Genomic DNA, 27,442 nt, shown 5'->3' with positions numbered 1-27,442 from the left:
GAACAAGTCGTCGGCAAGGCTAAACTGGAACCTAGGCGGCTGGTGGGGACCACCCCGTGTGAAAGAGGCGGGATCTCGAAGATGAGGTGCTGTCTGGGCTTTTCAGCCGACAGCGCACGGTAACTCTTCCAGTCCGCACCACTGAGGATGGGCGAGGCAAGCCCAGCGAAGAGACTCTTGGCGAATCTCGGGCGAAAGGTGTCTGGACTAGGTAGGGCTGTAGCAGTGTGATAGGAGGGGCCGGATTCCGGACAACGTTCAGGCAAAACGCTAGCAAAAGGCCCTGTGAACGCGTGCACCAGCCTCACAAAAAGAGCTGACTTGTTTTTCCCAGAGTTGCAATACTCCCTCTCTTCTCCTGCCATCATCACCGGCCGTCCCACCTCCCCGTCCCACCCTTTTGGGACACAGAGAGTCATCGGAGTTCGAACTTGGTTCTTCGAGGGCCGGACTTGCCCTGCCCCGCACCCCGGGGCTGGCTAAGCGTGCCGCGAAACCCAGTCCTGCAGTCACTCAAGACCCTGGGAAGCCGCCCGCCCGCGTCCCGGAGGCACAGGCATGAGTGCGCAGGCGCGCCGGTCTGGGCAGAAGCAGCTTCCGGGTCACGTGGCCCCGGCTTCCGGTTCGCACCACCCCCTTGGTGGACACACCGCCAATCGGCTTCCTTTGACTGTTCTGTCACCTGAGCCGCCTCCAGTGCGGTTGGCGAAGGCTGAGGTGCTTCCCGCGCGTCGCTCAGCCCGCCCCTCCGCTCGCCGCAGCCCCGGCTCCTCCCTCGTCCAGCCCCCGGGGCGGGGTCTGCCGGCTCGCCCTCCCCTCGCCGACTAAGCCTGCCCTCCGACAACCGGGTCCCATCCCCACAGCAAGACGGCTTCTCTTCCCCAGCACGGCGACGGGGGCTTCCCCTCAGCCGCCGCCGCTGCCGTCGCCGCCCGAGACCTGCCGCACTCGCGGCCGTCGGCCGCCGTGAGTCCCGGGAGGCGAGCGGGGGTGCCGGGGATGGGGAGGAGAGGAAGGGTTGGGCGCGCCCCCCGCCGCTCCGCGCGCGCCCCGACGACCCCACCCCGCTCCCGCCCGGCCCGCCGCTGCCGCGCCCCGCAACTCACTTCTGTCCGCGTCCGCACCCCGTGCACCACCCCGCGCCGCGCCCCGGGATGCGGGGGCCGGTCCCAGACTCCGCGGCGGCCCCGCGGCACCTGTGGTTCGGGAATCGCCTTAAGTTTTGCGGGGCGTTTTCGGGAGGGGCCGGGGGCAGCGGCGGCCGAGGACTCTTGGCGCCCCCTGCGCGGCGGCGGATGCCATTGTCTGCTCCGCTCCCCGCCTGTCACCTCGCCCGGGCATGGTCAGTGATGGAGTGTGGCCCCGGGAGGCGGGGAGGCATCGGAGACGGCTGGATCCGAGGAACGCTGGCCCCGAGCCCGCTCCGCGGCTGAGCCCATTGTTTTTAACACCAATCTCGAGGAATTGTGGTGCCCTGTGATTTGCGGCAAAATCAGAGCATTCGTTTTTAACAAGAGGGAAGGAATACTTGTGCCTTGAAACCGGGTTTCGTCCCATGTTAGCACATAATTTGCTTTAAGGAGAATACATTGGTTTTTTCGCCCTACAAAGTGGTAGGGCGGATACAGGACCTTGCTACGGACAGCCTGGAGCCTATACTCTTCGCTAGCAAATCCCCGCTCCTTCTGGTCCCCAAGATCCAGAAATACGGGGTCCATTCTTTTCCAAGTTCTGGTAACGGGTTTGCAGTAATGTTGTCGGGTTGATGCTTCACTTGCTGTCCACTTCGAATTCCGCTATCTTCAGGACTTATGTGGGAGACGCTTTGATTATCGCCGAGTAATGTCCGTATATTTTGTGCCACTGAAGCATTTTAAGTGAGGTAGTGAGCCGGTTTTAACTTTAATAAAGTTAAATTGCCACGTCATAAATTTCCAGATATCTTGTTGATAATGCCTTTTTGGGTTATTACAGAAAGCGACAATAGTTTCTTATCGACATTTAGGGCCCGTTTTATTCCACATTGGTTGTGTAAATTACCCCTTCCCCATGTTCAAATTGAAGATGGTGTGAATATTAAGAATCAGGCTTGAATCTTACTTGCAGTAACACTGTTAAAGGAACTTATAGTGGTTAAAAGAAAACCTAGCTGAATTTTACCTTTAAATTACCTTTAGAAACAATACTTATGTTTGCAGTTGAGATGACCAGTTGAATTACAAGAAGCTTGCCTTAAAATTTAAATGTGCAGACAAATCAACAGATTTGCAGATTCCAAATAAATATATACACATTAGTTTAAGTATAAAATACGTTAGAATTCAGCATCCAGTCCATCTGTAGATCCTATTTCGTATTGTTTTAAATGAAGTATTTCGTATGTCTCTCTAAATATGCGTAACTTATTTTGGCCTTTCTAAGGTTTGTATTCTCTTTCATAATATTACATTAACTTAGTTCTTAGTTGTGTGCATATTTATGTTGGAATTTTTTAAAGTGAGATAAAAATAGATACTTAAAAATCAGGCTTTTCTTGAGAAAAACGTGTATTTATGAGACCTCTTTTTGGTTAATATTTTAGATCATTCTATTTTGCTTAAAATATGCTAGCATAAAATGGAGAGATCATTCTAAGTGATAAGCAGTATGTCTGCAAGTAACTCAGCCTAGAACTGGAATGGCCTCAGGGTGAAAAATAGGTCTCCTGTTTCTTTCAAATGTAAACCAGTTGATGTCTCTTTTGATGTATATGGAGAGTGTGGAATGTATAGTACAGGTGAAAAATAGTTTCTCAAATTGCGAATTACCTCTCTTTTTCTTCAAAAATTTCACTCCAACTTATTACCTGTTTTTCTTTATTTTCACACACTCCCCTGCAAATGTCAGGGTGGGTTGGAAGGTTTGCGTCTAGTAGGAAGATCTTTCTAAAAGAATGTCTTGCTATTTTAACTAGCATAGAAATATTGATGGCTGCTAATCATTTGTCAGTTAAATGTCCACTCTCTCCCAAAGCTCTGTAAGACAGGTAATCTTAACTTTATTGATTAACAGTATTGCATGTACTCTTGATTTTATTTATCTTAACAGATGCAGTTTATGTTGCTTTTTAGTCGTCAAGGAAAGCTTCGACTGCAGAAATGGTATGTCCCACTATCAGACAAAGAGAAGAAAAAGATCACAAGAGAACTTGTTCAAACCGTTTTAGCACGGAAACCTAAAATGTGCAGCTTCCTTGAGTGGCGAGATCTGAAGATTGTTTACAAAAGGTATAATTTTTATTTATCAGAAAGGTGAAATAGCAGAATCAGATGTTAGGTCACTTATAATGTGGAGATTGCAGACTTCTGAGCAGTGACATTTATAAGTAATGAGTAATAAATATTTAGATGAAATAGGTTTAAGGTAAAGCTTTTATTTTTAAAATAACTGCTGTTTTGATTGATTACCAGACAAAAATGATAAAAGCAGAGACCTAATTATATAAATTAAAGGCATAAATGATTATTCATGCTTAATCATCCTTTTAGAAAAATTCAGTGAATTCATTTCACTGCAGGGGAAAATAGGGTCAGTATTTTAAATTGTGGGAGTAATTCTCTGAATTTAGACAAGCGTAAATACAGTCTAGTCCCTTCTCCTTGCAAATTTAGAAAGTAATGACCGATATTTGACATTCCTTTTATCTGACTTTTAGAATCTTACTCATTTATAAACACCTTGAATACATAGACATTTCAGTCATATACATGTTTTAAAACTTTGTGTATTTAAGGATCTATTAGTAATGTTTATTAATTTGAAGTACACTTGTTGCTGTGGTGGAGGTAGATTAGATATGATAGATAGATAATTTTGCCAATGATGGATTTTTTTAAATTTGAGATTGCAAGATGACTCATAGATTGGCTTTTAACACTGAGATTTTTAAAAACCACTATACATCTTTATTTTATTAATATTAATATCTGAAAGTTTGAATAGCTTAAAATGAATTTCTCAAGATTGTTCTAAGCAGGCTTAAATAAATACAGTTACTTCTTTTACAGGATATGTTTTGAGGGACATTTACTTTGTTTCTTCTCCATTTCTGTTCCCTTTTGAATAATTTACTGAATTTAAGATAAGAGCATTTCTGCATATGAAAAATTATCTTGCATGGAGAATATGCAGGGAACTAACAGTATGGGACGCATGAGGGTGGAAGAGAAGTCTGGTTTTCTCCTCGGTTTCCCTTTGTAGCATCCCAAGTATGGAAGGGGATTTTTATGGGGAAAATTATAGAGGAAGAAATGGAGATTATAGGACATAGAGAGCTTCTTAAATACTGTAGACTCCTCTTTATTGTAGGATGAATTTAGTCATCTTTGGGTGATTTTGTATCCAGTGTTCGGTTTTGTACTTGTTGAAAAAGATCATAGAAAAATCATAGCATTTGAGATCTGGGAGATAGAATAATCTAGTCAAGTGATTTTTTTTTTTTTTTTAAGTGTTTTGCCCTAGGGGGAGAACCTTAAATAAAACAAGTAGAATTGGAGCTGCTCTTGTGAAATCAGGAATGGGGATTCTGTACCCCTGCTCACTTGACCTCTGCCCTTTCTGCACAGGAGACAGTTCCTCAGTTTGAAAACTACTGTTGTTGATCAAACTTCAATTTTACAAAAAATGAGAATTTGGGAGAAGTGACTTGTCCAAGGTCATATGCTGGTTACCCACAGCTTAAGCATGGAAAGCAAAGGTTTAAAACACAGGTGAAAAAAGATCAGATTTGCATTTCTTAAAAGATTGAAATAGGACAATGGATGGGGGTCTGGGACCTGCAGGATCAGTGGGAGACTACATGATAATGAGGTCCTGAACCAAGGCACTGGAAAGGAGAGCTAGTACCCAGGTAAGTTTGATAAGACTTGGTCGCTCCTAGAAGCGGGGAGGACAGCAAAGGAAAGGGAGGAGTCAGGTGATCTCCACATTTCTGGTTTGGCTGATGGGGTGAATGGTGAGCCAGAGAACTCAGATCATTTTTGGGTAAGTTGACTTTGGGATGCCTATGTGAGTTCCATTAAGAGATGCCTGGATAGCATATGGTGGGCACAGGCATGGAAATCTGAGGAAAATTAGACATAAAGTGTTAGATCACCAGCGTTTAAGTGGCAGACAAAGGACCTTCAGAGTGGAATGAGAACCATGGAGTACTATTGGGTCAGTAAAGTCAGGGAAGTAGAGAGAATTTCAAGAATAAGATCACCAGTGCCAGATGTCACATAGAGTTCAATGAAAGTGAAGAAAGAATCTATTTACAGTGAGCATCTCATAAAATGCCCCGTGCCAGAACATTTTCAGTGGACTAGTAGAGACAGAACTCTCAGTGTAATGGAGTGAAGCGTGAAGAGGTGGAGAAATTTAAACACCACATGTAGACTATTCTGGGGAGCTTTGCTGTGAGGGACAGAAGAGGTGGTGACCACCCATAGACATAGGAGTGGGGGACAGGGTTAAAAAAAAAAAAAAAAAAAAGGTCTGAGAGGCTTAAGCTTATTTCTAGGTAGGAGAAGGAGTGCACCGTGTGGAGGAGGAAAATACCAGCAAGGGAATCAGTCCCTTGAATGGGCTGTTTATTAAGGGAAGAAAGGAAAACACTGCACTCAGCCTGATGCTGGGCCACCACTTTTTCTTTTGAAAACTGTAAAGGGTAATCTAATCTGACTCTGATATGTACATCAGACCCCTTTAAATAAAAGGTGGACTTTAAAAAATAACAGCTTTATTGAGATATCATTCATGTACAAAAGGTGGATTTATAATCTGTTTTTCTATGCGCTCCCCCCACCCCTCATTTTATGCCAAAAACCTCATCTACTGTACTTAAGGACATATTTTTTGTTGATGTAAACGGGTGATCTGTTTTCCCTGTTCCAGCTGGAAGAGAAGACCTTTTAAGCAGAGGAATTGCTGCTTAGCTCCTAAGAAATTCTAAATAGCACTTTGTTGTTCAGTCTGTGATTTTTATGTCTTCGTTAAATTGTCTCATCCACTTTCTTCATCCTGAGTATCTGGCATACAAGTTTCCCTTTTTGGGGAGGGAGAGGTAGGGGGATAAGGATAATATAGCTGAAAAGACAGACTGAAAATCTTGGGACTTGCTGTTCCCTTTGTGACTTTGAACATATCACTTTGCCTTTGTTTCCTCATCTCTAACTGCTCTTGAAGATCCCTTGAAGACAGACTATTGTATGCTTTTTTGATTCGTATTTTGTGCAGCATTTTATGGAAGAGGCACTGGATTAAAGTCCTTTTAAAATTAATTTTAAAATATTTACACCTCCAAGTTGTTAGCTTAAGAATTTGTCAAAGAGTACTTATTGATTATCTCTACTAATGAAAGCATTTTCAATAACATCCGGGGGATATTGAAAACAGTTTAGCTATATTCACCCACTGTCAGCTGATATTTAGCTGACTGCGGAGAAGTCATGTGTTTTGAATATAAGAATAGGCGCTTTCAGATGTTCTCTGAGTGCCAGTAATTAGAGTAAGCCTTAATCCACTGTGCTAAAAATAACCAAACATACCTTTCTTACTAGTCTATTATTAATTTTACTTCAGATTTAAACTTACTAAAAGAGCAAACTGAGCTCATTATTGAATTTTTAAAAACCATTTGGTCCTCAAAATAGGGTACAATTCAGGTTCTCTTGGTAATCTTTTACCGAATCAGTATGACACTTTTTATTTCTTTCCCTCTTCAAAGCTCTTACAGTATTGCTTTGAACATATTTTCATTTTTGCCAGGTACAGGATTACTTGAATACAGTGGCTGGCTATAGTTTTTAATATAAAACTTAGGCTCTGGAGGCAAATTGCTGTTCCTAGGCAGGTTATTCAAGCCTAGGTCTCCTGTAAGTGCAAGTAATGATGGTGTGTCTGGTAGGGTTGTTGTGAGGATTAAGATGGTAAAATATGCAAAAGCCTTAGCTAACAGTGCCTCACTTAGAGTGAGGACTCAGCGAATGGTGCCTGTTATTATGCTTGTGTTCCTTCCTTCCCTAAGTTTTCTGGAAAGAGGTGCGTTCTGATCATCCTCATAGCTATCTGTTCACACCTGCAAGGAAGAATTCATTAATTTGATGGCTCTTTTTCCATTCTGAGTGAAAGTAAACAGTTGGGTAGTATTGAGATGTTTTTTTGTTTGTTTTTTAATATTACTGGTTGGTGCTTAGACACATCAGTCCTGATGATTTTTAAATTAATTTTTCTGAATGATTCCTATAATTTAGGACCTTTGACTAGTGTTTAAGTGCTGTTTATATTTGTAAGTAAAGAAGCAATACCGTGGATAAGGAATGAGGATGGTACAAGCGTTAGATTGTTTAACAGTAGCATTGAGGAAATCTTGAAAATAAGAGTAAAAGGAATTTGCTTGAACCTGACTATTAGTAAACTCCATGTAATGGAATTATATAGCATTCTGTTCATAGGAGCTTGTCATATCTGCTTTTTAATCTACCATTTTTATGCCAGTCCATTTAATATTTAGTTTTCTTAATACAGGGAATCTTATGTATCGTTTGTATCAATTTCCCCAAATTCAAAATTCTATTTAATGATCATGGGTTACGGAGGATGGAGAGTTGGAATATCCCATTGTCTTTTAAATAGATAGAAATAAGATGTTGAGATGGGAAAGAGAGGAAGCTCTTTGTTAAAGTTGGAGGGGATGCTCTGTTAGGTCTGCCATGATTTATTCCTTTCACGATGATAAATGAACACATTCAAATGTCTACTCTAGAAGACTGCAGGAGACCCACCACTTTAAATAACTTACTGAATAGAAGTCGGTTGAATGGACGTGCAAAAAGTCATGGTATATATGACAGGGGAGTTGGTTTGTTGAAGTGGAGAAAGGCCTGGAGTTAAAGTCAGAAGATCAGGTTTCTTGTACCAGTACTACCACTTGTAGGCCCTGTACTCTTGGGCTTTCCTGTGTGTTTATCTGTAATCAAGGTTGATAGTGCTGCTGTTGAAAGGATTAGATAAAATGAAATATTTTTGATCATATTGAAATTAACAGTGTGTGTGAATAATAGTTATTTTTATACCGAGGAACAGGAATTCATTGAATCTCCAAACTGAGGGTGTGTGTGTGTTTTCTGTGTATTATTTTATATTGACGCTATGAGCAGTAATTGCCCATTGTGTTTTTCTGAAAATCATTAAGTGCTCCTCAGTGAAAATTACAATCTCAACTGAGACTTGTTTAGAATGTCTTAGGTTTTTATTTTCTTTTTTTTCAAAAGCACTTAAATATACTTAAACCATTTAAAAATGCTCTTTTAATCCTCCTTAAAAGGACTTCTATGCCTCAAGGTTGTACATTAATAAAGTTGGCTTCCTTGGGTCAAGTATAACCTAGTCCAGTGTGCTAGAATCCCAATTTGGAGGAGAATATGAGTTTCCCAACCTTATTCCTTCTTCTGTGGCAAATAACCTACACTTCAGTTCAACAGAGTAGAACTTGGAAAAAATCTTTTTCTTTTTTTATTTCCCTTTTTTTAGAACTTGGAAAATTTGAGGGCAGGTCTCAGTTTTCCTTAAGTGATAGGAACTTTCTGATCTTTTTCTCTAACTTCTGTAATAATTTGGAGCTGTTCTTTTCTTAGGGTTTATTCCACAATTTTTAGAAACCTCCTTTTAGAAACAATTCTGTGCTATTAGAAGTCAAGATAGTAGTTACCCTTAGGGGTGGGAGATTGTGACTGGGAGAGGATGGAAGAGGGTTGGGTTCAGTACTGTTCTGTTTCTTGATCTGGCTGCTGGTACATAGATGGGTTTTACTTTGAAAACTCATTGAGCTTTTATGACTTGAAGTCTTCTTTGTGTGTATATTATACAGTACTTCAACGAAATGTTTTAAAACATTGACCTCGCATTGACAGTATTTTCAATAAGTCCTTCAGTTGAAGGGTTTATTTTCTTCCGTGTTTTTTTGTAGTATGAATTAATCACTCAGTATATTTCATTTTAATCAAGTAAACTTAAGAAAAACCTGGGTCAGTATGTTTTAAAATATTCATAGAAAGGAGTTTGAATGGAAGGAGAGCAAAATCAGTTACTCTTTCTAGGTGGCATGATTGAGCGATTGTTTTTTTTCTTTTTGCTTGCCTGTGCTTTTCAAACTTTCTCTTATGCATTTATTACTTTAGAAGTCTAGGAGAAAAATAACCTGTACTGTTGTAAAAGAAGAAATAAACTGTATAAGCATGGGGTCTTTCACAATAGTGTATGAAAATGTATTTAGAGAACATGATTATAGGGTAACATTTTTTTCCACATTTGTATTTTGTTACAGATATGCTAGTCTGTATTTTTGCTGTGCTATTGAAGATCAGGACAATGAGCTAATTACCCTGGAAATAATTCATCGTTACGTGGAATTACTTGACAAGTATTTTGGCAGTGTGAGTAGTATTTTATTTTAGAAAATTGAATGTCATAGTATTTTTTTAAATCTTTTCTCTAACAAGTTTATTATTTGGAGAGAGCAGGAATGACTCTGTTTCTTGTGAGTGGGCCTAGTCAGTTAACTTCCAGAATTGCTGGCCCTTCAGACATATTCATTTAATTATGCTGGTAAGAATGAGTTTTATAATAGTGAAATAGAAGGGAGTCTGACTGTAAACATTAATATTCTGGAAGTGCTTATATAGAATTTAGATTCAGATAGCAGTTCTAATCACATTACCCAGGAAATAAGTTCAGTTTTTACGAGTAGAAAATTATTATGTTGCCCACGTTGGGAGTGTACAGAGCCAGGTCTTATTCAGCTTGTAGGCATTGTGTTTTCAAGTACTTGAGATTTGAAAATTAAGCTTACTAAAAACTAGTGATGCTTAGCTAGCATGATTGCCATTTTAAGAAAGAATTAAGATTGATCACTCTGGTCAGATTTTATTTACTACCTGATAGCGAATAAGCATCTTTTGCTTCCTTAAGTTTTAACGGTATTTTTTTTTTTTGCTTTTCAGGTGTGTGAACTTGATATCATCTTTAATTTTGAGAAGGCGTATTTTATTTTAGATGAGTTTCTTTTGGGAGGGGAAGTTCAGGAAACATCTAAGAAAAATGTCCTTAAAGCAATTGAGCAGGCTGATCTACTGCAGGAGGTAAGTTTTCTCGACTAGGTGCTAGCATGTTTTGCTCTTTCTAGGGAAGTCTCAGTCATCATTCTTACAGTTTCAGAAATTACTCCGAAGCATGCTTGGCATGTAGTGTCCATGTGCAGTTTATTGATTGGAATATGTGTCAGTCACGTCAACTCAGTTATCTATGGATGAATGGTTCACTTTGGACATGGTCTGTCGGTCAGGCCTCTTCTTGATGGCCCATTTTTGGAGCCTAAGACAGTGGAGTCTAAACCTTTAGAGGACTGACTAATTTAAGAAGGGAAAAGATTGGCCAAAAGTAATAGTAAGTTGAGAACTCTCCATCTTTGTTTTGAATTGCTTAAAATAACCCCCTTTTTCATTACTGTGGATAATCAGGAGTTGACTGTGAGATTATGGCATTCTCATTCCAAATTGGTTCATATTTTCACCTCATATCCATTAAGTGCAAATGTAGCCAAGCAAATGTTAGTGTTTTCTAATTACACTTTTTGTGTAACCCTCTAGTCTTGTGTTAGCAAAACTAACTAAAACGTATTTGTATTTCTCTCTTTGCTCTTCTTAAATAACAAACCATGTTCTGTCAGACTACTATATTCTTGTCTTACCTCCCTGTCCTCAGAACCATAACCTCCTTCCCTTTGTAATTACTATAGTCATCCTGGGTTAATTGTATATTTGATGCTAATGTACCTTCTATTTCCAAAGTTTAAATTTCATAGATAAGGTTCATTTTTCTAAAAACTTAATGATATCTTAATTCACATATCAAATTGAATTGCTTTAGAGCTAATTGTGCTTTTATCATATAGAAAGTTTACAGCATGAGAAGGCATTAGTAAATATTAAAAAAAAACCGCAGTGTGTTTTCACTAAGGTAGTTGTTAAATATGTGTGTGCATGTATATAAAAGGTCTTGAATATTTTGGCCCATTGGTTCATTTTCCAGAAGTATGGTTTTGTATTTCCAGTTTATTTTAGCCCCTTCTTGTTCATTACATATTTGTTAATCAGTTCTTGTCTTTTTTCATTATTAAAGGAGACTTTAAATCCATTTTTTTAGTATTTCTTTTATAACAGAAATGTCAAGTTTTAAGAGAGTGAAATTAAGGGAAGAAGAATAACTTACTTTCTGTATGATAACTTCTTGGCCTCTCTGGGGAGGGGGGAGCTACTTGGGAATCCCCCTGCATCAGTCATCGATTGAGTCAGCTGTGGGGATTGCTCAAAGTTGAGATGACATCATCTGGAATAAACATGTATTACATGTGAGACAATGCATTTTGCACTTAATGATCTTGTAGTTATCAAAGAATGGTTAAAGTGCCTGCAAAAGTGAGGTATTTTATTGGCAGCCCTGATGCCATCTGCTGTTCACTACTGAAATGAGCATAGACCCTTTGCCTTTTGTGTACAGTTTGCTATGGCAGTTTATTAATTGATGACAAACATGTAATTGTGGAGATTTTTTTCAAACATCAGGTATGCTGACTGCAAGCTCATGCTCAACTTGTAAAATTGGTTTTAAAGTTAACACCTCCTTATTTTGCTGTTGCTAATCAGACTTTTAAAAAAATTCGGTCAAAACCAGGATTAGGAATTGGGAATTTTTCATATTTGTCTCTTCCTTTGATCATTTTTATATTTTATTACTATGGAACTATATTTTAATGTTTTTCCTGGAGAGTAGTGTTTAGGGGACTGATATCTCCCTGTGCCTGGATTAATTTTTAAATGCTACTGGGAAATTGCTATAGACTTTATATGACAGCCATGCTAAATTTGTCTTATACCATGTATTGAGTATTTAATATACTAGGGGATAAAAACATTATTACATGTCCATATTTATTTGTGTGTATGTATATCCATGTATCCCTATGGGAGTATTTTAATAGTTAATATTGTCTCTCTTTTTGAAGTGCTATTTTTATGTCTTTAAGTGGGGAAAGTAGGAATAGGGACAGAAGCATAGGATGACTATGGTCCCATGTACAATTTTTCTTACCCCTTCTCACCCTTGTTTAAAAAAAAATTGACTACTGTTATTACAGTTTCTTGTTTTCAGAAGAGGGCTTTGGCCCTATGTCTCATCTGTGACTACTTTGACATTGTTTTGTACACAAATCAAACTGAGTAGTACATTAAGACATTTTCTATTTAGTAGTCTGGGTGAACCGTTTTTCTTAGTCATTGAGGTGTTGAGGAAGCAGAAGCTGGTGGGCCGTTCTGAATTTGGAGTGAGTTAGAATACATTGCAGCATAAGGCTGTGGGAGGCCAACCTCAAGTCTGTATGGGGCAGTAAGGCTTTGGGTTATCCTGTTCACTACATCACCATAACACAGAAGAAATGCAGGGATGACAAGATGCTCATTTCCTAAAGTAGATTCATTTATATGTTGAGACATGATACAGGTTTCCATGTCTGGGAGAGAGAGTATTTGAATATTATGTTTATAAAATAGAAGGTGGAATAAGATGAGCAAAAGCACTCCACAAAGGAGAAAGGAGAAGGTGGAGGCTCAGTGAGACTGCAGTGACTGGCCTGAAGCCACCTGTTTAGCAACTGGCTAAACCAGGATTCCAAACCCATATCTGCTAGACTGGTTGGGGCTGTGTGAATTGTAACTACTCTGCTCTGTCCCCCCATTTGTGTATTGTCTTGGTATGTGTATTTTAACGTTCTGTTTTAGATACCAACTTGTATGTTTCTCAGTCACATAGTAAAGAAATTCATAATTCTCCCAAAGGTTTTTCTATATAGAATGGAGTAGATTTCCTAAGGCTAATCCCATTTTTGACTTCTTAGGCTGGGACTTTTCATTGTCTAAATTATTAGTAGTTGGCATTTTTAATTGGGAATGTAGATATAAATAATATTTTTCTTCTTGTTGGATTGATCAAAATGCCTGGACCTGTCATAGTTTTTTGGTCTTATAGTTTGGGTTATAGTATTCACTTAGTCAATGTCATGAAATAATTTTGCTTCCAAAATTGTAAATATAGCTGTAAAGATACTTATCTAAATTCTGCCTTAAATTTGTAGTAAAAATTCTAATTGGTTGATTTTAATATAATTTTTCATGTATCGTGATTTTTCTATTTAGTGTCAGATCTTTTACTTGGATTGATTATTTCTAAGCACCAAAGATGACTTTGAACTTATAATGAACTTTTATCTGGCTTAATGGTATATGTAAACCACAAAAAGATTAGGATTTTAATTCTTTTTTAATTTGTGAAATATACATTTCTATCCTTAAGAATGTTTATTTTCTTCAGAAAAATTTCTCAAAATTTCCCTTTTACACAATTTGTATAAATATCACATAGTTTAGAATCCTTCATTATAATTGCTAAAATATCAACAGACATTGTGATTAAATAATAAAGGTGTCTTTTTTGTTTTACTCGATTACTTGGTGAATGAGATCATTTTTGACATTTCTAGACTGAACTCTATGTTTATGCCTTTTAGTATTTAGTTGTATGAATACATAATTAGATTTGAGGATAAAGCCCAGAAATTGGCCCATTATCCAATTTTTAATATTTGACTGTTGGAATTTAAAATATGTCTTTTTAACATGCCACTGGTACTAAAGTTGATTCTTAAATTATTAAAGTACAAATGCTTAGATTTTTAAATTGATATTTTTTTTGGAATACTTGGAATATTTTTCCCCATCACCTATTTGAAGCTAGAGTTTTGGGGGGTAGAATGGTGGGGGTGATGCAGTTGAATTTATTTTATAAACACTAACATATGTAATGACAAAGGATATAATAGCATGACATTTATCATGTACAGTCAGGCACTTACCAGTTTTTCTTTGCTCCTTAATTTTATAGAGCCAGAATGAAGAATGGGGAGGTTTGTCTGAGGATATCTTATGATAAAGAGCAGTCTAAGGCTTTAGTCCCTTTGACCCCCAACTTATTTATTGGTAACTACTAAATTTACATTTTTTGTGGCATGGATAAAATGGGTGCTATGCAAAGACTGTTGCACGTGAGATGATTTCAAGTCCTTGCTTGATCCGTGAAGATCAAATATTTAAATACCAGACATTGGGCTTTAACCCTTAGTGGTAGGTGCATGATGGTATTCATCAGTGCTTTGAGATGTGTCAGCCTTTCTTTTTTATACTAACAGCATCATTTTGAAATTTGCGGTGGTTTTTTTCTTTTGAGCTTTGTTTGCTTTTGGTACTGTTTCTCACTAAAAGTAATCTGTGCAATGAAAAATAAGTGAGGTACCAAACGCAAGCATTACACTCATGAATTTGTTTCTACTTCAAGATGATCACTTTATGAATAGATTTACTGGATTTGCAGTTGTTTATCTGCCTTGTCTAGAAAGTGGTGCTCTATGGAGATTTAGTGCTGCTAAAATGGATTTATTTTAGTGCTGGGGCTGCATGATATATCTTAGTACTGTGCTATATCTTTGTGAAATTAATAATTAATAAGTCTCTGGGACTGCATAAAATGGAAAGGTAAGAATCTTAGGAGAAAAAGTGATTTCTTTAAAAAAAATGAAGCTGTCATAACTTAAAATTTTAAGTAAGTACTTCTTGAAGTATTTAATATTATTATGTCTTTTAATAAGGAGTTTTGGGTTAATTATTTTTATTTTTACTTTTTGGCAGCTGGGTAGTACAGGGATGGGTTTTTTTGAAAGTCAAATATTACTAATTAAGAATATTTGGACATGCTAGTCAAACTCAAGAATATCTTAAATTGTTTTAAAAGAAATGCTTTCAAATATACATAATAATGTCATTTAATAGCAAAAAGCATTTTGATATAAATCTTCAGGATTTGCTTTAATAAGACAAACTGCTATAATTCCTTTGTAATTACCAGTGTTTGTTAAAACATTAAAGCCTAAACCTCTTTCTTTTAAATTGGGTTAAAAGTTAATAATGCTATGGTCTTTTATGCGAGCATATTTAAATTTTTTATAGGTAAACTTGAAATGGAAAATACAGTAGGGCAAATAGAGAAAATGCAGGAAGCAGAACAAATATTACCTTTCACTTGATGTTTAATAAGAAACAGTTTGGCCAGTTTTCACTGTTTTTCAGGATGTAATCATTTTGCTGTATATTTGTGTTTTTGAGCTTTTTTTTTTTGTCTGCCTTTTAGAATTTTGAGGATTTTTCCCCCTTGCTGTTTCATTTCTAACTCCTTTTGAGCCAGCTCTTGCTACTGTGGGCTATAATGATGAAAAGTTGGACTAGCTTAAAATATTCAGTAACTATAATTTTGATCTTCAAAAGTTTTTGACTAGAACCCACAGTACTACATAAAGAGAAACTGAATAAAGTTATTGAGTAATATGTACTCTCATTTCTTGTTTTGCAATCTCATATTTTGTATTTTATTCTATTTTTTGTTTTTGAAGTGCTGATCTAGACCTACTAAATTGATTTCATCAGACCTAGGATTGGGACCTGCACAGGGACCTGCAAAGAGCATATTCCAAGGTTTTGGTGGCAATTTATTTCATTAAAAAATACTTCCTGAAAAATTTCAGGTTTGAGTTCTTTTTTTCCCCTACTGACATTGTATTTTCTTTTGTTTGGTCTGTTGCCTTTTTAAAATAAAAGTACCCATTATAGAAAAAATAGTAAACAGGCAAGCACACCAGAATATAATATTACACACAACCAGGGCCAATTAGATTAACTCGGTGGCTCACATGGGGTGGGGGTGTTGCGATTGTGCTCCCTCCCCCAGGGCACATTGGGCAATATCTGGAAATATTTTTGGTTGTCACAACTGGGTAAGCAGTGCTACTGGCATTTAGTAGGTGAAGACCAGTGCTGCTGCTAAATATCCTACAGTGCAGAAGACAGTCCCTCTAGAACGAGGAATGATCCAGCCTCAAGTGTCAGTTGTGCCCAGGTTGAGAAATCCCGGTTTAATTTAACACCATGGAATAAAGATTGCATTTACATTTATAGACTGCTACATCTATTCAATATTATATGTAATCCACAGTATAGATAACTGGCTGAAAATGAATCAAAAATGTAAAAGGAGGAGAGGAAAAAGCCTAAAAATTGTGAAAGGACAAATATGCTTAAGAAGACATAAATGGCTATAAAAATCACCCCTGTGATTCACCAAAATTACCTTTACTTGATTATCATTGACTGGGGAGATAATCTATGGTTGGCTTTAGAACCTAACCCACGGGAAAGCTTGTGGGATGTCACTATATAATTTAATTTCCTCAACAACAACCAAATCTGTTAACTTTTATTAAGGTAATTGAGTTTCTATTTGGAAACCAATTGAGTATACCCTGCAGGCAGTCAGAACACTTTTTGAATTTTCTGTCAATTTCCCCATCCACTTTAGGGATTTGATAATTTCTTAAAGGAGAAATAGTTTAAATGACCAGAATTTACATATAGACTTTTCTTTTGCTTCACATATAGACTGTTTTTGGTTTTGTCCCCTATTAGCCTTAAAGAATTTCCTTAGTAAAGATATTTAGAACTTGAGGGTTTGAAATTATGTGATTCCAAGAAATCTTTTGTGTTTGGAAAACACTGATTAAATTTAGAGTATTTCAAGGCAAATAAAAGTTACCCTAGAATATGCTTAAAATATTTCTTTATAATCTAAAGTTATATTTGCTAAGCTAATCTGCTTTTTAGTTTAAAATTACAACTAACTGCCAGAGAAAGTAATTTGTCCTTAGTATTTTATAACTAGCAGGTTTTAGAGCAGGCTTTATTATAAGATGCAGTAAAGTTACCCCCCTCATTATTTATAAGACAAATGTAGTAGAAGTAGGTCAACACCACAATAGAAAAAGACTGCAGAAGACATGGATAAGTAATTTACAGATGAAAAAAACACAAGTGGTTCTTTTATTAAGGAAATAGAATTAAAATATCAACTAGACCTTTTTTGTTTGTTTCTTCTTGGATTGGCAAAAATGAGAGAGACTCTTGTTGCTGCTTGTGAGCACTTAAACTTATATTTCGTTCTGGAGGATTAGCTTAGTGAAATCTATTAACAATTAAATGTGTACACCTTTTGACCCATCAGTTACATTTCAAGGAATTTTATCCAACAGAAATATACAGATGCACCATGTTCAGTATAATATTAAGCCATTGGAACTCACCATCAATGGGAAATAGATTAAAAAATTATCGTACAACCATACGTGAAACTGTCACATAGCTGTAAGAATGAAATCATTTTCGACGTAATGATATGGAAAGATACTAAAGGTATACCTCTGAAAATGTTTGAAGTTCCTTCTCCCTTTATATTAGAAGTGTAGAATAAGCATTGTATTTAATATTATAAATTTTTTTTAAATGGAAAAGTGCTGCTGTGTGAATGAAAGTATACATTGTGTTGCTACAGATAGTAAAACTAGAGTAGAATTTACTAAAATAAAGTTTTGGCACATAAAGTGAAGCACTTGTCTGCTCTTGGCCATTTTAGACACTAACCATCTAGAGCAACCATATAGCTCTTGACACACATTGCTAACTTAGCATAAAGAAAAAAATCATTTGACTTTCTTAGTGCTTCACAAATGCTCATGAAATAAGACTAACACCAGGAACCATCATCTAAAAGGTGCCTTATAAAGTGCTAAAGTGCTTTCAATTCTAATCTTTTTTTATTTATTGCTCAAAATAAATCTTAATGTGAGATTGGATACTCTCCGGCCCTTTCGGTCTTTAACACAAGGAATAGGGTTCCAGAGTTAAGAGTAAGGATTTTGCATACTTTGCCACAGAATTCAGTTAGGGGCAATAAAAAGGACCATTGTGTTCTAGAGCATGAAGGACTGAGGGTACTACTTTATAGTGCAGAGAATTAGTGAAGAAGCCCTTTTACAAGAAAAACTGGAGTAGAGCAATAACTTGAAATTACATTTATTTATATTTACTTTTCATTAAATATAAATTATTTTCTTTTTCAGCACACTATGTACTAGAAAAAGAATCAGGACAATAGAGCTTAAGTCTTGGATATCCAATACCATTAGTTTACTTAGGCACTTCTCATCTCATCAAGACTTAAGCCTGCATTTAATTGCTAGCTTACCAGGGTTCCTTGTAGCTTTCCAGTTGGTTTTACTTAGTCTAGTATAGTGAATATCTAGGAAATTTTATGGTAATGGGGTTTGTCTTTTCTTAGGAAGGTAGGTGGTTTTGAGAACAGGTATACCTTGATTTCTCCCTCCTGTGTGTTTAATTGTCATCCTACACTTCCCACTACATCTGGCCCTTTTTGTAGGGGATTGAGAACAAAATTAGTCTCAGTGCATAGGAAAATTGAAAATGCATGTATATACTAAAAAGAAGGAGCCAATGGTGAGAGTGATGAATGACCAGCAGGAATAGAATAAAGGAAAAAACATACTGGGAGAGGGAATGGGAATGGAATCAAAAGCACTGGTCTTGGGTAAGAGTCTTTCTCCTCTGTTATGAGGCAGTAACGGGGTAAAGCTGTAGATTTTTTTTTCCTTCGTTAGTAAGATGAGCAAAATAGAGAAAGTTGTCATTTTCTTGTCATTTCTCGTCATGAGAAATGACATATGAAGGAGAACCGTTGAGGACTGGGGGAAATACAAGGGTAGATAAATTGAGGACAGTGTGGAGCATTGGCAGTAGACTTGGTGGGGAGCAAATTAGTGATGAGCAAAAGGATTGCCCAGGATTGAAGGCCCATTTCAGGTTGAAAATAATACATTTGTAGTCTTTATTAAAAAAGTAAGAATCTGTACTAAGGGCAACTTGTGGCTTATATTTGTGTAATGCAATTGTATTAAAAATTTTTTTTCTTACTCTGGCCTTTTTTCCCACTTGATTTAAATCACTGATGTTTTAGTGTATTAAGAAACTCGTAGTTTGCTGGGTAGTATATATGAACTATTTCCAAAAGGCGCCCAGGGGAAGAGGAAGACGGTAGTCTTGGTTCTGCACAGGGTCCCTTGTATGCTATGGTAGACTTTATTCTCACCCTCCCTAATTCTTTTGTTTTTGTTTTTGTTTTAGCAGCTGGCGGGTATGGGGAACCTAACCTTTGACCTCAGTGTTCTCAGTGAGCTAACCAGCCAGCCTCTCCATAATTCTGTGACTCACAAGATGTACTAGTAGTATGAGGGCTCAGAGTACTGGAGTTAATATTGAATCCAGTACAATATTTTGTTTGCATATGAGACAAAACATATCTTGGTTAATTATGGGCATATCCCTGGCATTTAGCTAAAAATCAACCTTAAATGGTAAGTGGTCCTTAAGGAATTTATTTATAGCAGAACTTTTTCAGACCCTAGCATTCTTAACCGGGAACGTATTTAAAACATGTTATAACAGCTTAGAAGTGGTGAAAGAATATATCTTAGGGTTTCTTTTCTTCTTGAAGAATGTTTTTCCAGCGAAGAGGGGTTTCTGTCTACAAAAAGTATTCTTCACAATTGATGGGTGCTAATTTCTTGTTTAAGTACAGTAATATGGATCATTGGCTGTAAAAGAATAATGTGGCTCATCATCAACCTTTTCCTTTCCTAAAGGTAGTAAAAGGTCTGCCAGATAACAAGTGGTGGATATAGCTGGGGTGGTCGCATTTGAAAACTGTTCATGTAGAATTGTTTGTTTTCATTCTTAGTAAGTCTTTTCTGGGGAGGAATGGCTGCATACTCAGCCGTATTTGGGAAATCACCTTTCTTTTTTCTTTTAATGAGCATAAGCTCTTCATGGTTGGTTTTAACATGGTGTGATCTAAAACAAAAAGATTAAAAACTATAATATAAAGGCTGAAATAACTGGTGTAATTTAGGTGAAAGGTATTTGACAGACTTGAGCTTTTCTTGTTCTCTCCAGAAAACAAAGAGTATGCATCACAGCGAGAGTTTCATTGAGTGTAAGAAAACATACTAGGAGACTTGCTGGAATACTGACATGCATCAAAGTGTAGTAGGGTATATGAATTCAGTTTGAAATTATAATTTTGTCAAGTTTATTATTTATATTTTAGCATTACCTGAAAAGTCTGATTACATTAAATCCCAAGGGATAGTAACGGTTATTTCATTAAACTGAGATTTTCATAGGGAATTTTGCTCTGAAAATGAACCACCATTGAGGCTTATAATTTATTTTTTACACAGACTATTGAAATAGGTTCAGAGATTCATTGACAAAAAAGCATTTATTAAACACTGGATCGCTAGTGCCATTGATACAGAAGTAGAATTTCCCTATGAAAATGAGAGCCTCCATAAGACAATGAAACATTTGGGGATTGAATTTATTATTAATATTATTTTAACTTGCTGTTTCCTTCTACTATAATCTGTTTCAAGTGGGAAGTAAAAGGGCAGCTATCTCTTAAGAATGTTTAGAAGTTATCTGAGGATTAAAATTTAACTAGCTTTTCTTCTCAGATACTTTTGTATTTAATGGTTGTATAAGTTTAGGGGTCTGTTACATATTTTGGGGGGAACAGTTTACATGATTTTGTAGCCTAACGTTTCAAAGTTCCAACTTTGAGTAAATATCAAAATGAGGATACTTAAAAAACACTGAGATAAGTGGTTTTAAACTTTTTGGAGTCTCGAGCCTTTTTGGTGGGGGTATAATCCCTCTGAGAGTCTAAAGGGTGATGGGACCTCTTCCCGGGAAAATTTATACATGATTTCAGGGAATTCCTCTACTTTCAGGGAATTCCTGGAGCCATAGAAATCCATCTGGAAACATTCGAGTCAGTTTAAAACTTCACCTCAAGTTGCCTTGTTTTCCTTGTTGATGTGAGAAACATCTTGTCAGATAAATTTGTGGGCATACACATTTCACAAGTCTGTTTGGGTAGTTTTAAAAAATCTATCTTGAGGTTTTTTTTAAAAAAAGTAATATCCTTAGTCTCAAATTCATTCTTTGGATTTTTGTTTTTGTAGCTAAGTGAATAGTTAAAAACCTCGCTACTTAAAATATCAGACGAGTGACTACTTTTCCACTCTTTCTTGGGAAAGGTTATCCTTTAGGATCTCTATCTACTTTGTGTAATAAAATCCTGATGAATTTAAACACTCATGGAAGGGAGTATTCTAACTGAATTTTCAGTTAACTCAGTATTGACCAGATGAGTTACACTGAAAATCTTTTCAGAGTACTTGTAAATACAGTGTTTTAGGATTTTTGTAGGACATAGGTCATCATTTTGTTTACCATTATAAACAGTAAAGTTATGAATCTGAAATCCTGGACATAGTTTAGAAGTTAAATCTTCAGCCATAAATTAAAAAGAATAAAAGCAAACAATAACTTAAGTTTTCAGTAACCTTTCTTTACTGTGAACTAAATGTTCTGGAAATCTAATTGTCTGTGTCAGTTTGTATACTATATGTAAGAATATATGCATTTCTTTTGTAGCCACGTCATGAATATTTTAATGTCCCTGTGTACTAAATGACTACTCATCGAGTATGCAGAATTTCACAGAGGAAATAGAGAGCTGATATACATATGAAAGAAAGTGTCCTCAGCTTGGTGACTGATTATCTCTTATAATAGAACATTTCAGAACCAGTACCTTTATGATTGTATTTTTTTCCTGTTCCTAACTCTTTTCTGTTTAAGTTTTCATTCTATACATGTGATCTTAATATAGCTTATTCCTGTCCACAACTGATTTAATTTCATCTTGACAGAATATGGCCTGTGAATGTTTTGAGTGATATTTCATCTTAATCGCATCCATGTTATCATTAATGAACCATCTATGATTAATCTTGTAAGAGAAAAACCTGGCAATCATTAAAATGTTTACTAAAGAAAATATATATAGCTAAAGTGCTAGGTGAAAATAAGCAGTGCCATAACATAATGTTGTGTGGTTTGGTCTTCAAATATTAGGGAAAAAAAAAAGAAATTGTATTTAGTGTGATTGATTATCTTACAGTCTATACGAACTAATGTGTTCTAAAGTATCACATAAAAGTGTATGTGGGAATAAATCAAGAAAGTAAAATTTATACTGTTATATAATATTTAAGGTTAAAATATTCAGTTTTTAAGAAATTTTGTAGTGCCACATTTATTGAATCACATTTGTGCTATATAGTAATATTGAACAATCCCTTTAAAAACTATCTAAAAGCTATGTCGGAAAAGTCTCTTTTCAATATCTGTTGCTCAATAGTAACCCTTTCAAAGTATTAATACTGAGTTTATTTATATAGTTCAAAAATTCTAACATTCGGTTTCAATATCTTAATACTTACATTTTACTAGTTATGGTTTTCTAGTATATTAAGTCTTCATTTAAATACTTAGTGCTTTGTTAACTATGGATTTATATTTCTGAATATTAAAACCTTTAATATTGATCACTATTGTATGTGCTTTTAATAAAACATGGAGCATATTTTATTATAAGAAGAAACGTACCAAATAAGTAATTGTTTATATTTAATAAGACAGTTTAAAGCCTGAGTTAAGTAAGCTGCCATTGAACAGTAACTTCAGAAGATGCTTGAACTGGTTTACCACTGAAAGAAGACCTATGCCAATGTGTTTTTTTTTTTTTTTTTTTTTTTTTTTTTTTTTTTGTCGTTTTTTCGTGACCGGCACTCAGCCAGTGAGTGCACTGGTCAGTCCCATATAGGATCCGAACCCGCGGCGGGAGCGTCGCCGCGCTCCCAGCGCAGCACTCTACCAAGTGCGCCACGGGCTCGGCCCGTTTTTTAATTTAATTTTATTTTGTCAACATACAATGTGGTTGATTATTGTGGCCCATTAACGAAGCCTCCCTCCCTCCTCCCTCTCACCTATGTGTTTTGGTGAAACTTAGTATTAGGTGTGTATACAAATCAGTTATTTCCATTCTTACCATTCTTGCTGTAATGCACTGCATTTGAGGCACCTAGATATGCTATCAAATGAGAAATGTAGCATTATTCATTTAAAGCATTGGGATACATCGGTCTTTCATTTCCATTATTTTTCTCCATCCCTCCCCCTGCCCTGCAATACGTTATTCATCTGGTTTTAATGCTATATAAATATGCATTGTCTCATGCCTGTTTGCTTTGAATGCTGTGTGCTGAGCTGTAACAAAATGTTGCCTCTTTTGTTATCTGTATACAGCTGCTTGCTTTAAACTAGATTCTGAAATAGCTTTCCGTGCATGACGAAAATAAAAGTATTGCATGTACTTTGTCTCATGTGAATGACTTTTTTCTTCTCCATCCCTTTTGATAAAATAACATTTTATATTTTCATTTTTTCAGGTAGATTTTTTCTTAATTGTGGTTAAAAAAACATAACATAGCACCATCTTAACCATTTTTAAGTGTGCAGATCAGTATTGTTAAGTACAGTCACATTGTTGTGCAACAGATCTCCAGAACTTTTTCATCTTGCACAACTGAAACTCTATACCCATTAATCACCAACTCCCCATTTACCCCTCCCCCCAGCCCCTGGTAACCACCCCTCTACTTTCTGTTTCTATGAATTTGACTACTTTAGTTAGTAGTTTTTCTGGGTAATTTTGAGCTACAATTTCAGGGTGAACATGTAAAAATTACATTTTATATTTTAAACACAGTTTGTAAAAAACTACTTGTACATGTCTCAAAGGGATAAAATGTGTAAATGATTCTTTGCAACTAGGCCTTTTAGAAAGAATATATATTTTAATAATGCATATTCAGTAAGCAACATGATTCTCTTCAGGAAATGCTATATAAGATTGCAGGCAGTGAGCACATACAGGAAATCTGACCAGATCCAGGGAGTAGTTAAGGGACATTTTTCCATGCCTGGATAAGCTGAGAATGTAAACTGTATAGAATTCAATGTAGGCATCCTTTATAATACATTAAAGGTTGTATGAAGTTTTAAAAAATTATTTAACGTTAAATTGAAATGACAAAATTTGTTTTAATATTTATGTGATTCAGATATTATTCTCAGTATATTTAATGTTTAGGGTTAAACATTATAAATGAAAGAGATTGGCTTATCACTCTTGGGAGTGTTGCCTCATTTTCTATTAGACTTTCTTTAAAAACTTTATCATGAAAAGTTCGAGACACAAATATAGAGGATAAAGAACCCTCATGTACATCACTGAGCTTCAACAACCATTGACTTAATCATATTGTTTCCTCACCCCCCCGCCTCCAATTTTGCCTCAGTATTTTAGAGCAAGCCCCAGACATCCTTTCATTTCATCTTTAATAGTTCACTATGTATCCCTAACAGATAATTAATTTCTAACAGTAATTAATTTCTAATATCTTGTGCCTGGCAGTTTTTCCTGATTGAAAAAATGCCTTTTTACGTTTGGTTTGTTAGAAATCAGATTCCAAACAAGGCTCACATTGGATCTGGTTGATGTATCTCTTAAGTCTCTTTTATCTTTAACAAGTCTTGTGAAAAAAAAATTTCCCCCTTGCCGTTTTTTTCAAAAAACCAGGCCATTTATGCTGTAGAATTTCCTACATTCTCTATTTGGTTGATTGTATTCTTGTTATGTGCTTAACTTGTCCTTTTATCCACCATCTGTATTTAGATGAGTAACCTGATTAAATTGAGGTTCAATTTTTGAGGGGCAAGAATATTTAGTAGATTAGACTGCCTTTTTAAAAAAATACCTTTATTCACTAAAACTGAATTTTACTCATTTTTCATTATTACACAAACATACTAAAAGGTGATATGAACTTTATATAGAGTTGATTTATAGTATTTCAATTTAGTACTAAATGCTAAGTACCTTCATTTAGATTTCAGTTGTGTAATCGTATCGGCTAACATTTAAATGAGCAATTTCTATAAATCAGGCACTGAGCCTTAACTCAATCTCAACATATGAAGGTAAGTACCATTGTTCTTGTTTTCCAAATAGGAAATGTCCATAGCATTTAAGTAATTTCCTTAAGATTATACCATGAAGTGCTTTATATACAATTACATCTAACGTTCTAAGGATTTATGGTTTAATGTAATTTTTCTTCTTATTTTGTGCTGTACCACGATTAGGATGCAAAAGTAAGTTTATTATTGGATACCAAAAATTTACATTGTTTTTCTCCATTAAAATATAGTGTTGCCTTTTAATTACAAATTCATTGCTAGTAATACCTGAAGTTGACCTGTTTGGTCCTTTATTATTTTGTGATGTGCAAAATTAGCTACTTTGGAAAATCTGGAAATAATTTTTTTCTAGATATGCCTGCTTTGTTTTGTCTTCCTTTGACATTTAAAAATGAGTATTGGTTGTTACTTATGAGAAAAATGCCTATTGTCCCAGAGCATTCTTTCTGTATGTGGCCTCCACTGATGCCATTGGTTGCCCTGGGGGAAGTTGGCTGTTTATGAAGCCTTGCTGCTACGGACACAGCTAAGTAAAACCTCGAGGAGGAAGACATTTCCGTATATATGTGACAAAAAAGAACATGGAAAACAAAATTAGGTGAAGAATTGTGGGAACTCAGGGGGAGCGGGGGGGGGGTTCCTACTTTTTATTTGGAGGTGGTTTTCAATTTTAACACTAAGGTAGCTTTCATGCATATAATTGAGTATCTATGATTTCATAAATTGCCAGTGTGTTTACATTGAACTTGACTGCTTTTGGTTTTATAGTAATGGTGTCAGCACCATTGGTAGGTAATCAGTAGGTATTTAATGAAATACCTGAAAATATCTTCTGTGATCTCCAATGTTTTGGACCCCAAGCCCTAAATAACCACTGGCTGTCACTAGTAGAATGTTCCTATGACACTGAATTGCTTTCTTTATTCTTAAAACAAGCATGTCCTTCCGTATCAATTTTTCATATTCTCCGGACTCCCTGGATCTGCTTACCAGAGTCACATTTTCCCTCCACAGGAAGCTGAAACCCCACGTAGTGTTCTTGAAGAAATTGGACTGACATAACTCTCCTCCCTTGTTGATGACTTCTTGTGGCATTTCACACACTGTAGATGGTCACTGCCTTCATGTCCATGTTAGCTAATGGTGTAAGAAATGTCTTGTCAGTATTACTGTTTTGCTAAGCTGCTTAACACAGGCCTACACAATTTTTTTTAAAAAGGGAACTTTGGGTTAATCAAATGATAAATTAAGGGACTTAAATATGAATTAGAATGATGCAGAAAGATACTTTTTCTGGAGATTTTAAAGTTTATAGGTCAGTTTCTTTTAATCTGATTATGTGCATATATGAAAATGACATCTATATAGATGTAAAATCAAATAATCAGGCAATATACATTTATTACTGTATTTGACAAAGGAGACTTAAATTATAATGTGAAACCTGGTTTTATGAAACCAAGCACTAGTGCAGCATTTCAGTATATATAATAAAGGGAATTGACATGTCACATATCGAGTGAAAATTTAACTCTGTTAAAACTTAACAAATTTTTACCAAAGATCTGTACTGGAAACTACATATCTTAAAGCAAAGGGAATAAATAACTAAATTGGAATAATGCTGTTTTACACTAAAATTTATTTCTTAGGCATTCAAACCTGGGATGACAAACATTGTTTCATAATGGTGAGCAAATAATTTTTAAGGCCAAGGCACATTTGATTCCTGAGATGAATTTTTTGTGGTCATAATCATTTAGTTGGTTTCCTTTTGGTGCCCCCAAATAAAGTGGGTATGTTATTTTACCAGGAATTCTTCATAATAGTATCTTACAGAAAATGTGTTACTCTCTTCACAGAGTGTGGCGTGTAAAGTCACTGTTAAAGCACTAACATTCCTTCTGGGTGCTTGTTAAAGCCAAATTTATTTTGCTTCCCTCTTCTTAGAAGTGCTGCAAACTTTACAACAGCTTCCTTTCCTTCCATGGCATTGCCTAGTTATCAGAAGTCTTATATAAATTTTAAAAAGACACCTTTCATATAAAAAAGTGAGTTAAGTGAGAGAAAATGGCATTAGTTGGCCCTATATTTTTTAAAGCTATAGAATTGTTCAGCATCACTTTTATACGTACTTATACGTATCTAAATATGTGTTCATGTTTTACATTTTCACTTGTATATGCTGGGCTGGATTAAGCTTTGTTGTGATTGTGACCAATGTTGAGGCTACGTGAGCACTGTCTTATCACATCGCCAATTAGTTATAATAAACGTTCAACGTACAAACACTGTAGTGTGTTTTTATCTCTCTTTCCAAAAGTTTGTCAAACTATGGAGAGCTGATGAAAGAAGAATTTTTCATTTTTTTTTTTTTTCAGTAAAATGTTGACAATTCCACTCCATTTGAA

The 27,442-nt window shown here is 36.1% G+C and overlaps 2 protein-coding genes across 5 annotated transcripts in view; one reads left to right on the top strand and one right to left on the bottom strand.

Annotated features, from left to right (window-relative positions):
• The first annotated feature begins 791 nt into the window (after positions 1-791).
• Positions 792-27,323, top strand: AP1S2 (adaptor related protein complex 1 subunit sigma 2). Of its 3 annotated transcripts, XR_010022360.1 has the most exons (8): positions 792-966; positions 3,088-3,266; positions 9,344-9,452; positions 10,020-10,157; positions 14,011-14,105; positions 15,569-15,700; positions 25,468-25,629; positions 26,046-27,323. XR_010022360.1 is itself a non-coding variant. In XM_063083100.1 (5 exons), exons 2-5 carry the CDS (start codon positions 3,088-3,090, stop codon positions 26,091-26,093), a joined length of 474 nt encoding a protein of 157 aa, XP_062939170.1. In that variant the 5' UTR covers positions 792-966; the 3' UTR covers positions 26,094-27,323. The 3 variants fall into 3 exon arrangements, 1 of the variants encoding a protein (XP_062939170.1); XR_010022361.1 differs by lacking the exons at positions 15,569-15,700; positions 25,468-25,629; XM_063083100.1 differs by lacking the exons at positions 14,011-14,105; positions 15,569-15,700; positions 25,468-25,629.
• Positions 11,355-27,442, bottom strand: part of ZRSR2 (zinc finger CCCH-type, RNA binding motif and serine/arginine rich 2) — a 48,425-nt gene continuing 32,337 nt past the window's right edge. Inside the window, exons 13-14 of one of the 2 annotated variants that reach the window (XR_010022359.1) lie at positions 26,022-26,168; positions 11,355-11,403 (exon numbers count right to left, since the gene is read on the bottom strand). The gene's annotated coding sequence lies outside the window, so the exon portion shown is untranslated. Of the gene's footprint in view, positions 11,404-25,930; positions 26,169-27,442 lie in introns of those variants that run through there. The other variant, XR_010022358.1, reaches the window with a different exon arrangement.

This window comes from Cynocephalus volans, chromosome X, assembly GCF_027409185.1.
Source record: "Cynocephalus volans isolate mCynVol1 chromosome X, mCynVol1.pri, whole genome shotgun sequence".
NCBI classification, from domain to species: domain Eukaryota; kingdom Metazoa; phylum Chordata; class Mammalia; order Dermoptera; family Cynocephalidae; genus Cynocephalus; species Cynocephalus volans.
This window is presented reverse-complemented; position numbering and strand designations above follow the sequence as displayed.

Coding starts and splice junctions, on each gene's coding strand:
- AP1S2 (XM_063083100.1), top strand. CDS start 3,088: ATGCAGTTTATGTTGCTTTTTAGTCGTCAAGGAAAGCTTCGACTGCAG. Junction 3,267..9,343: donor CTGAAGATTGTTTACAAAAG/GTATAATTTTTA, acceptor ATTTTGTTACAG/ATATGCTAGTCTGTATTTTT. Junction 10,158..26,045: donor AGGCTGATCTACTGCAGGAG/GTAAGTTTTCTC, acceptor TTCCCTCCACAG/GAAGCTGAAACCCCACGTAG.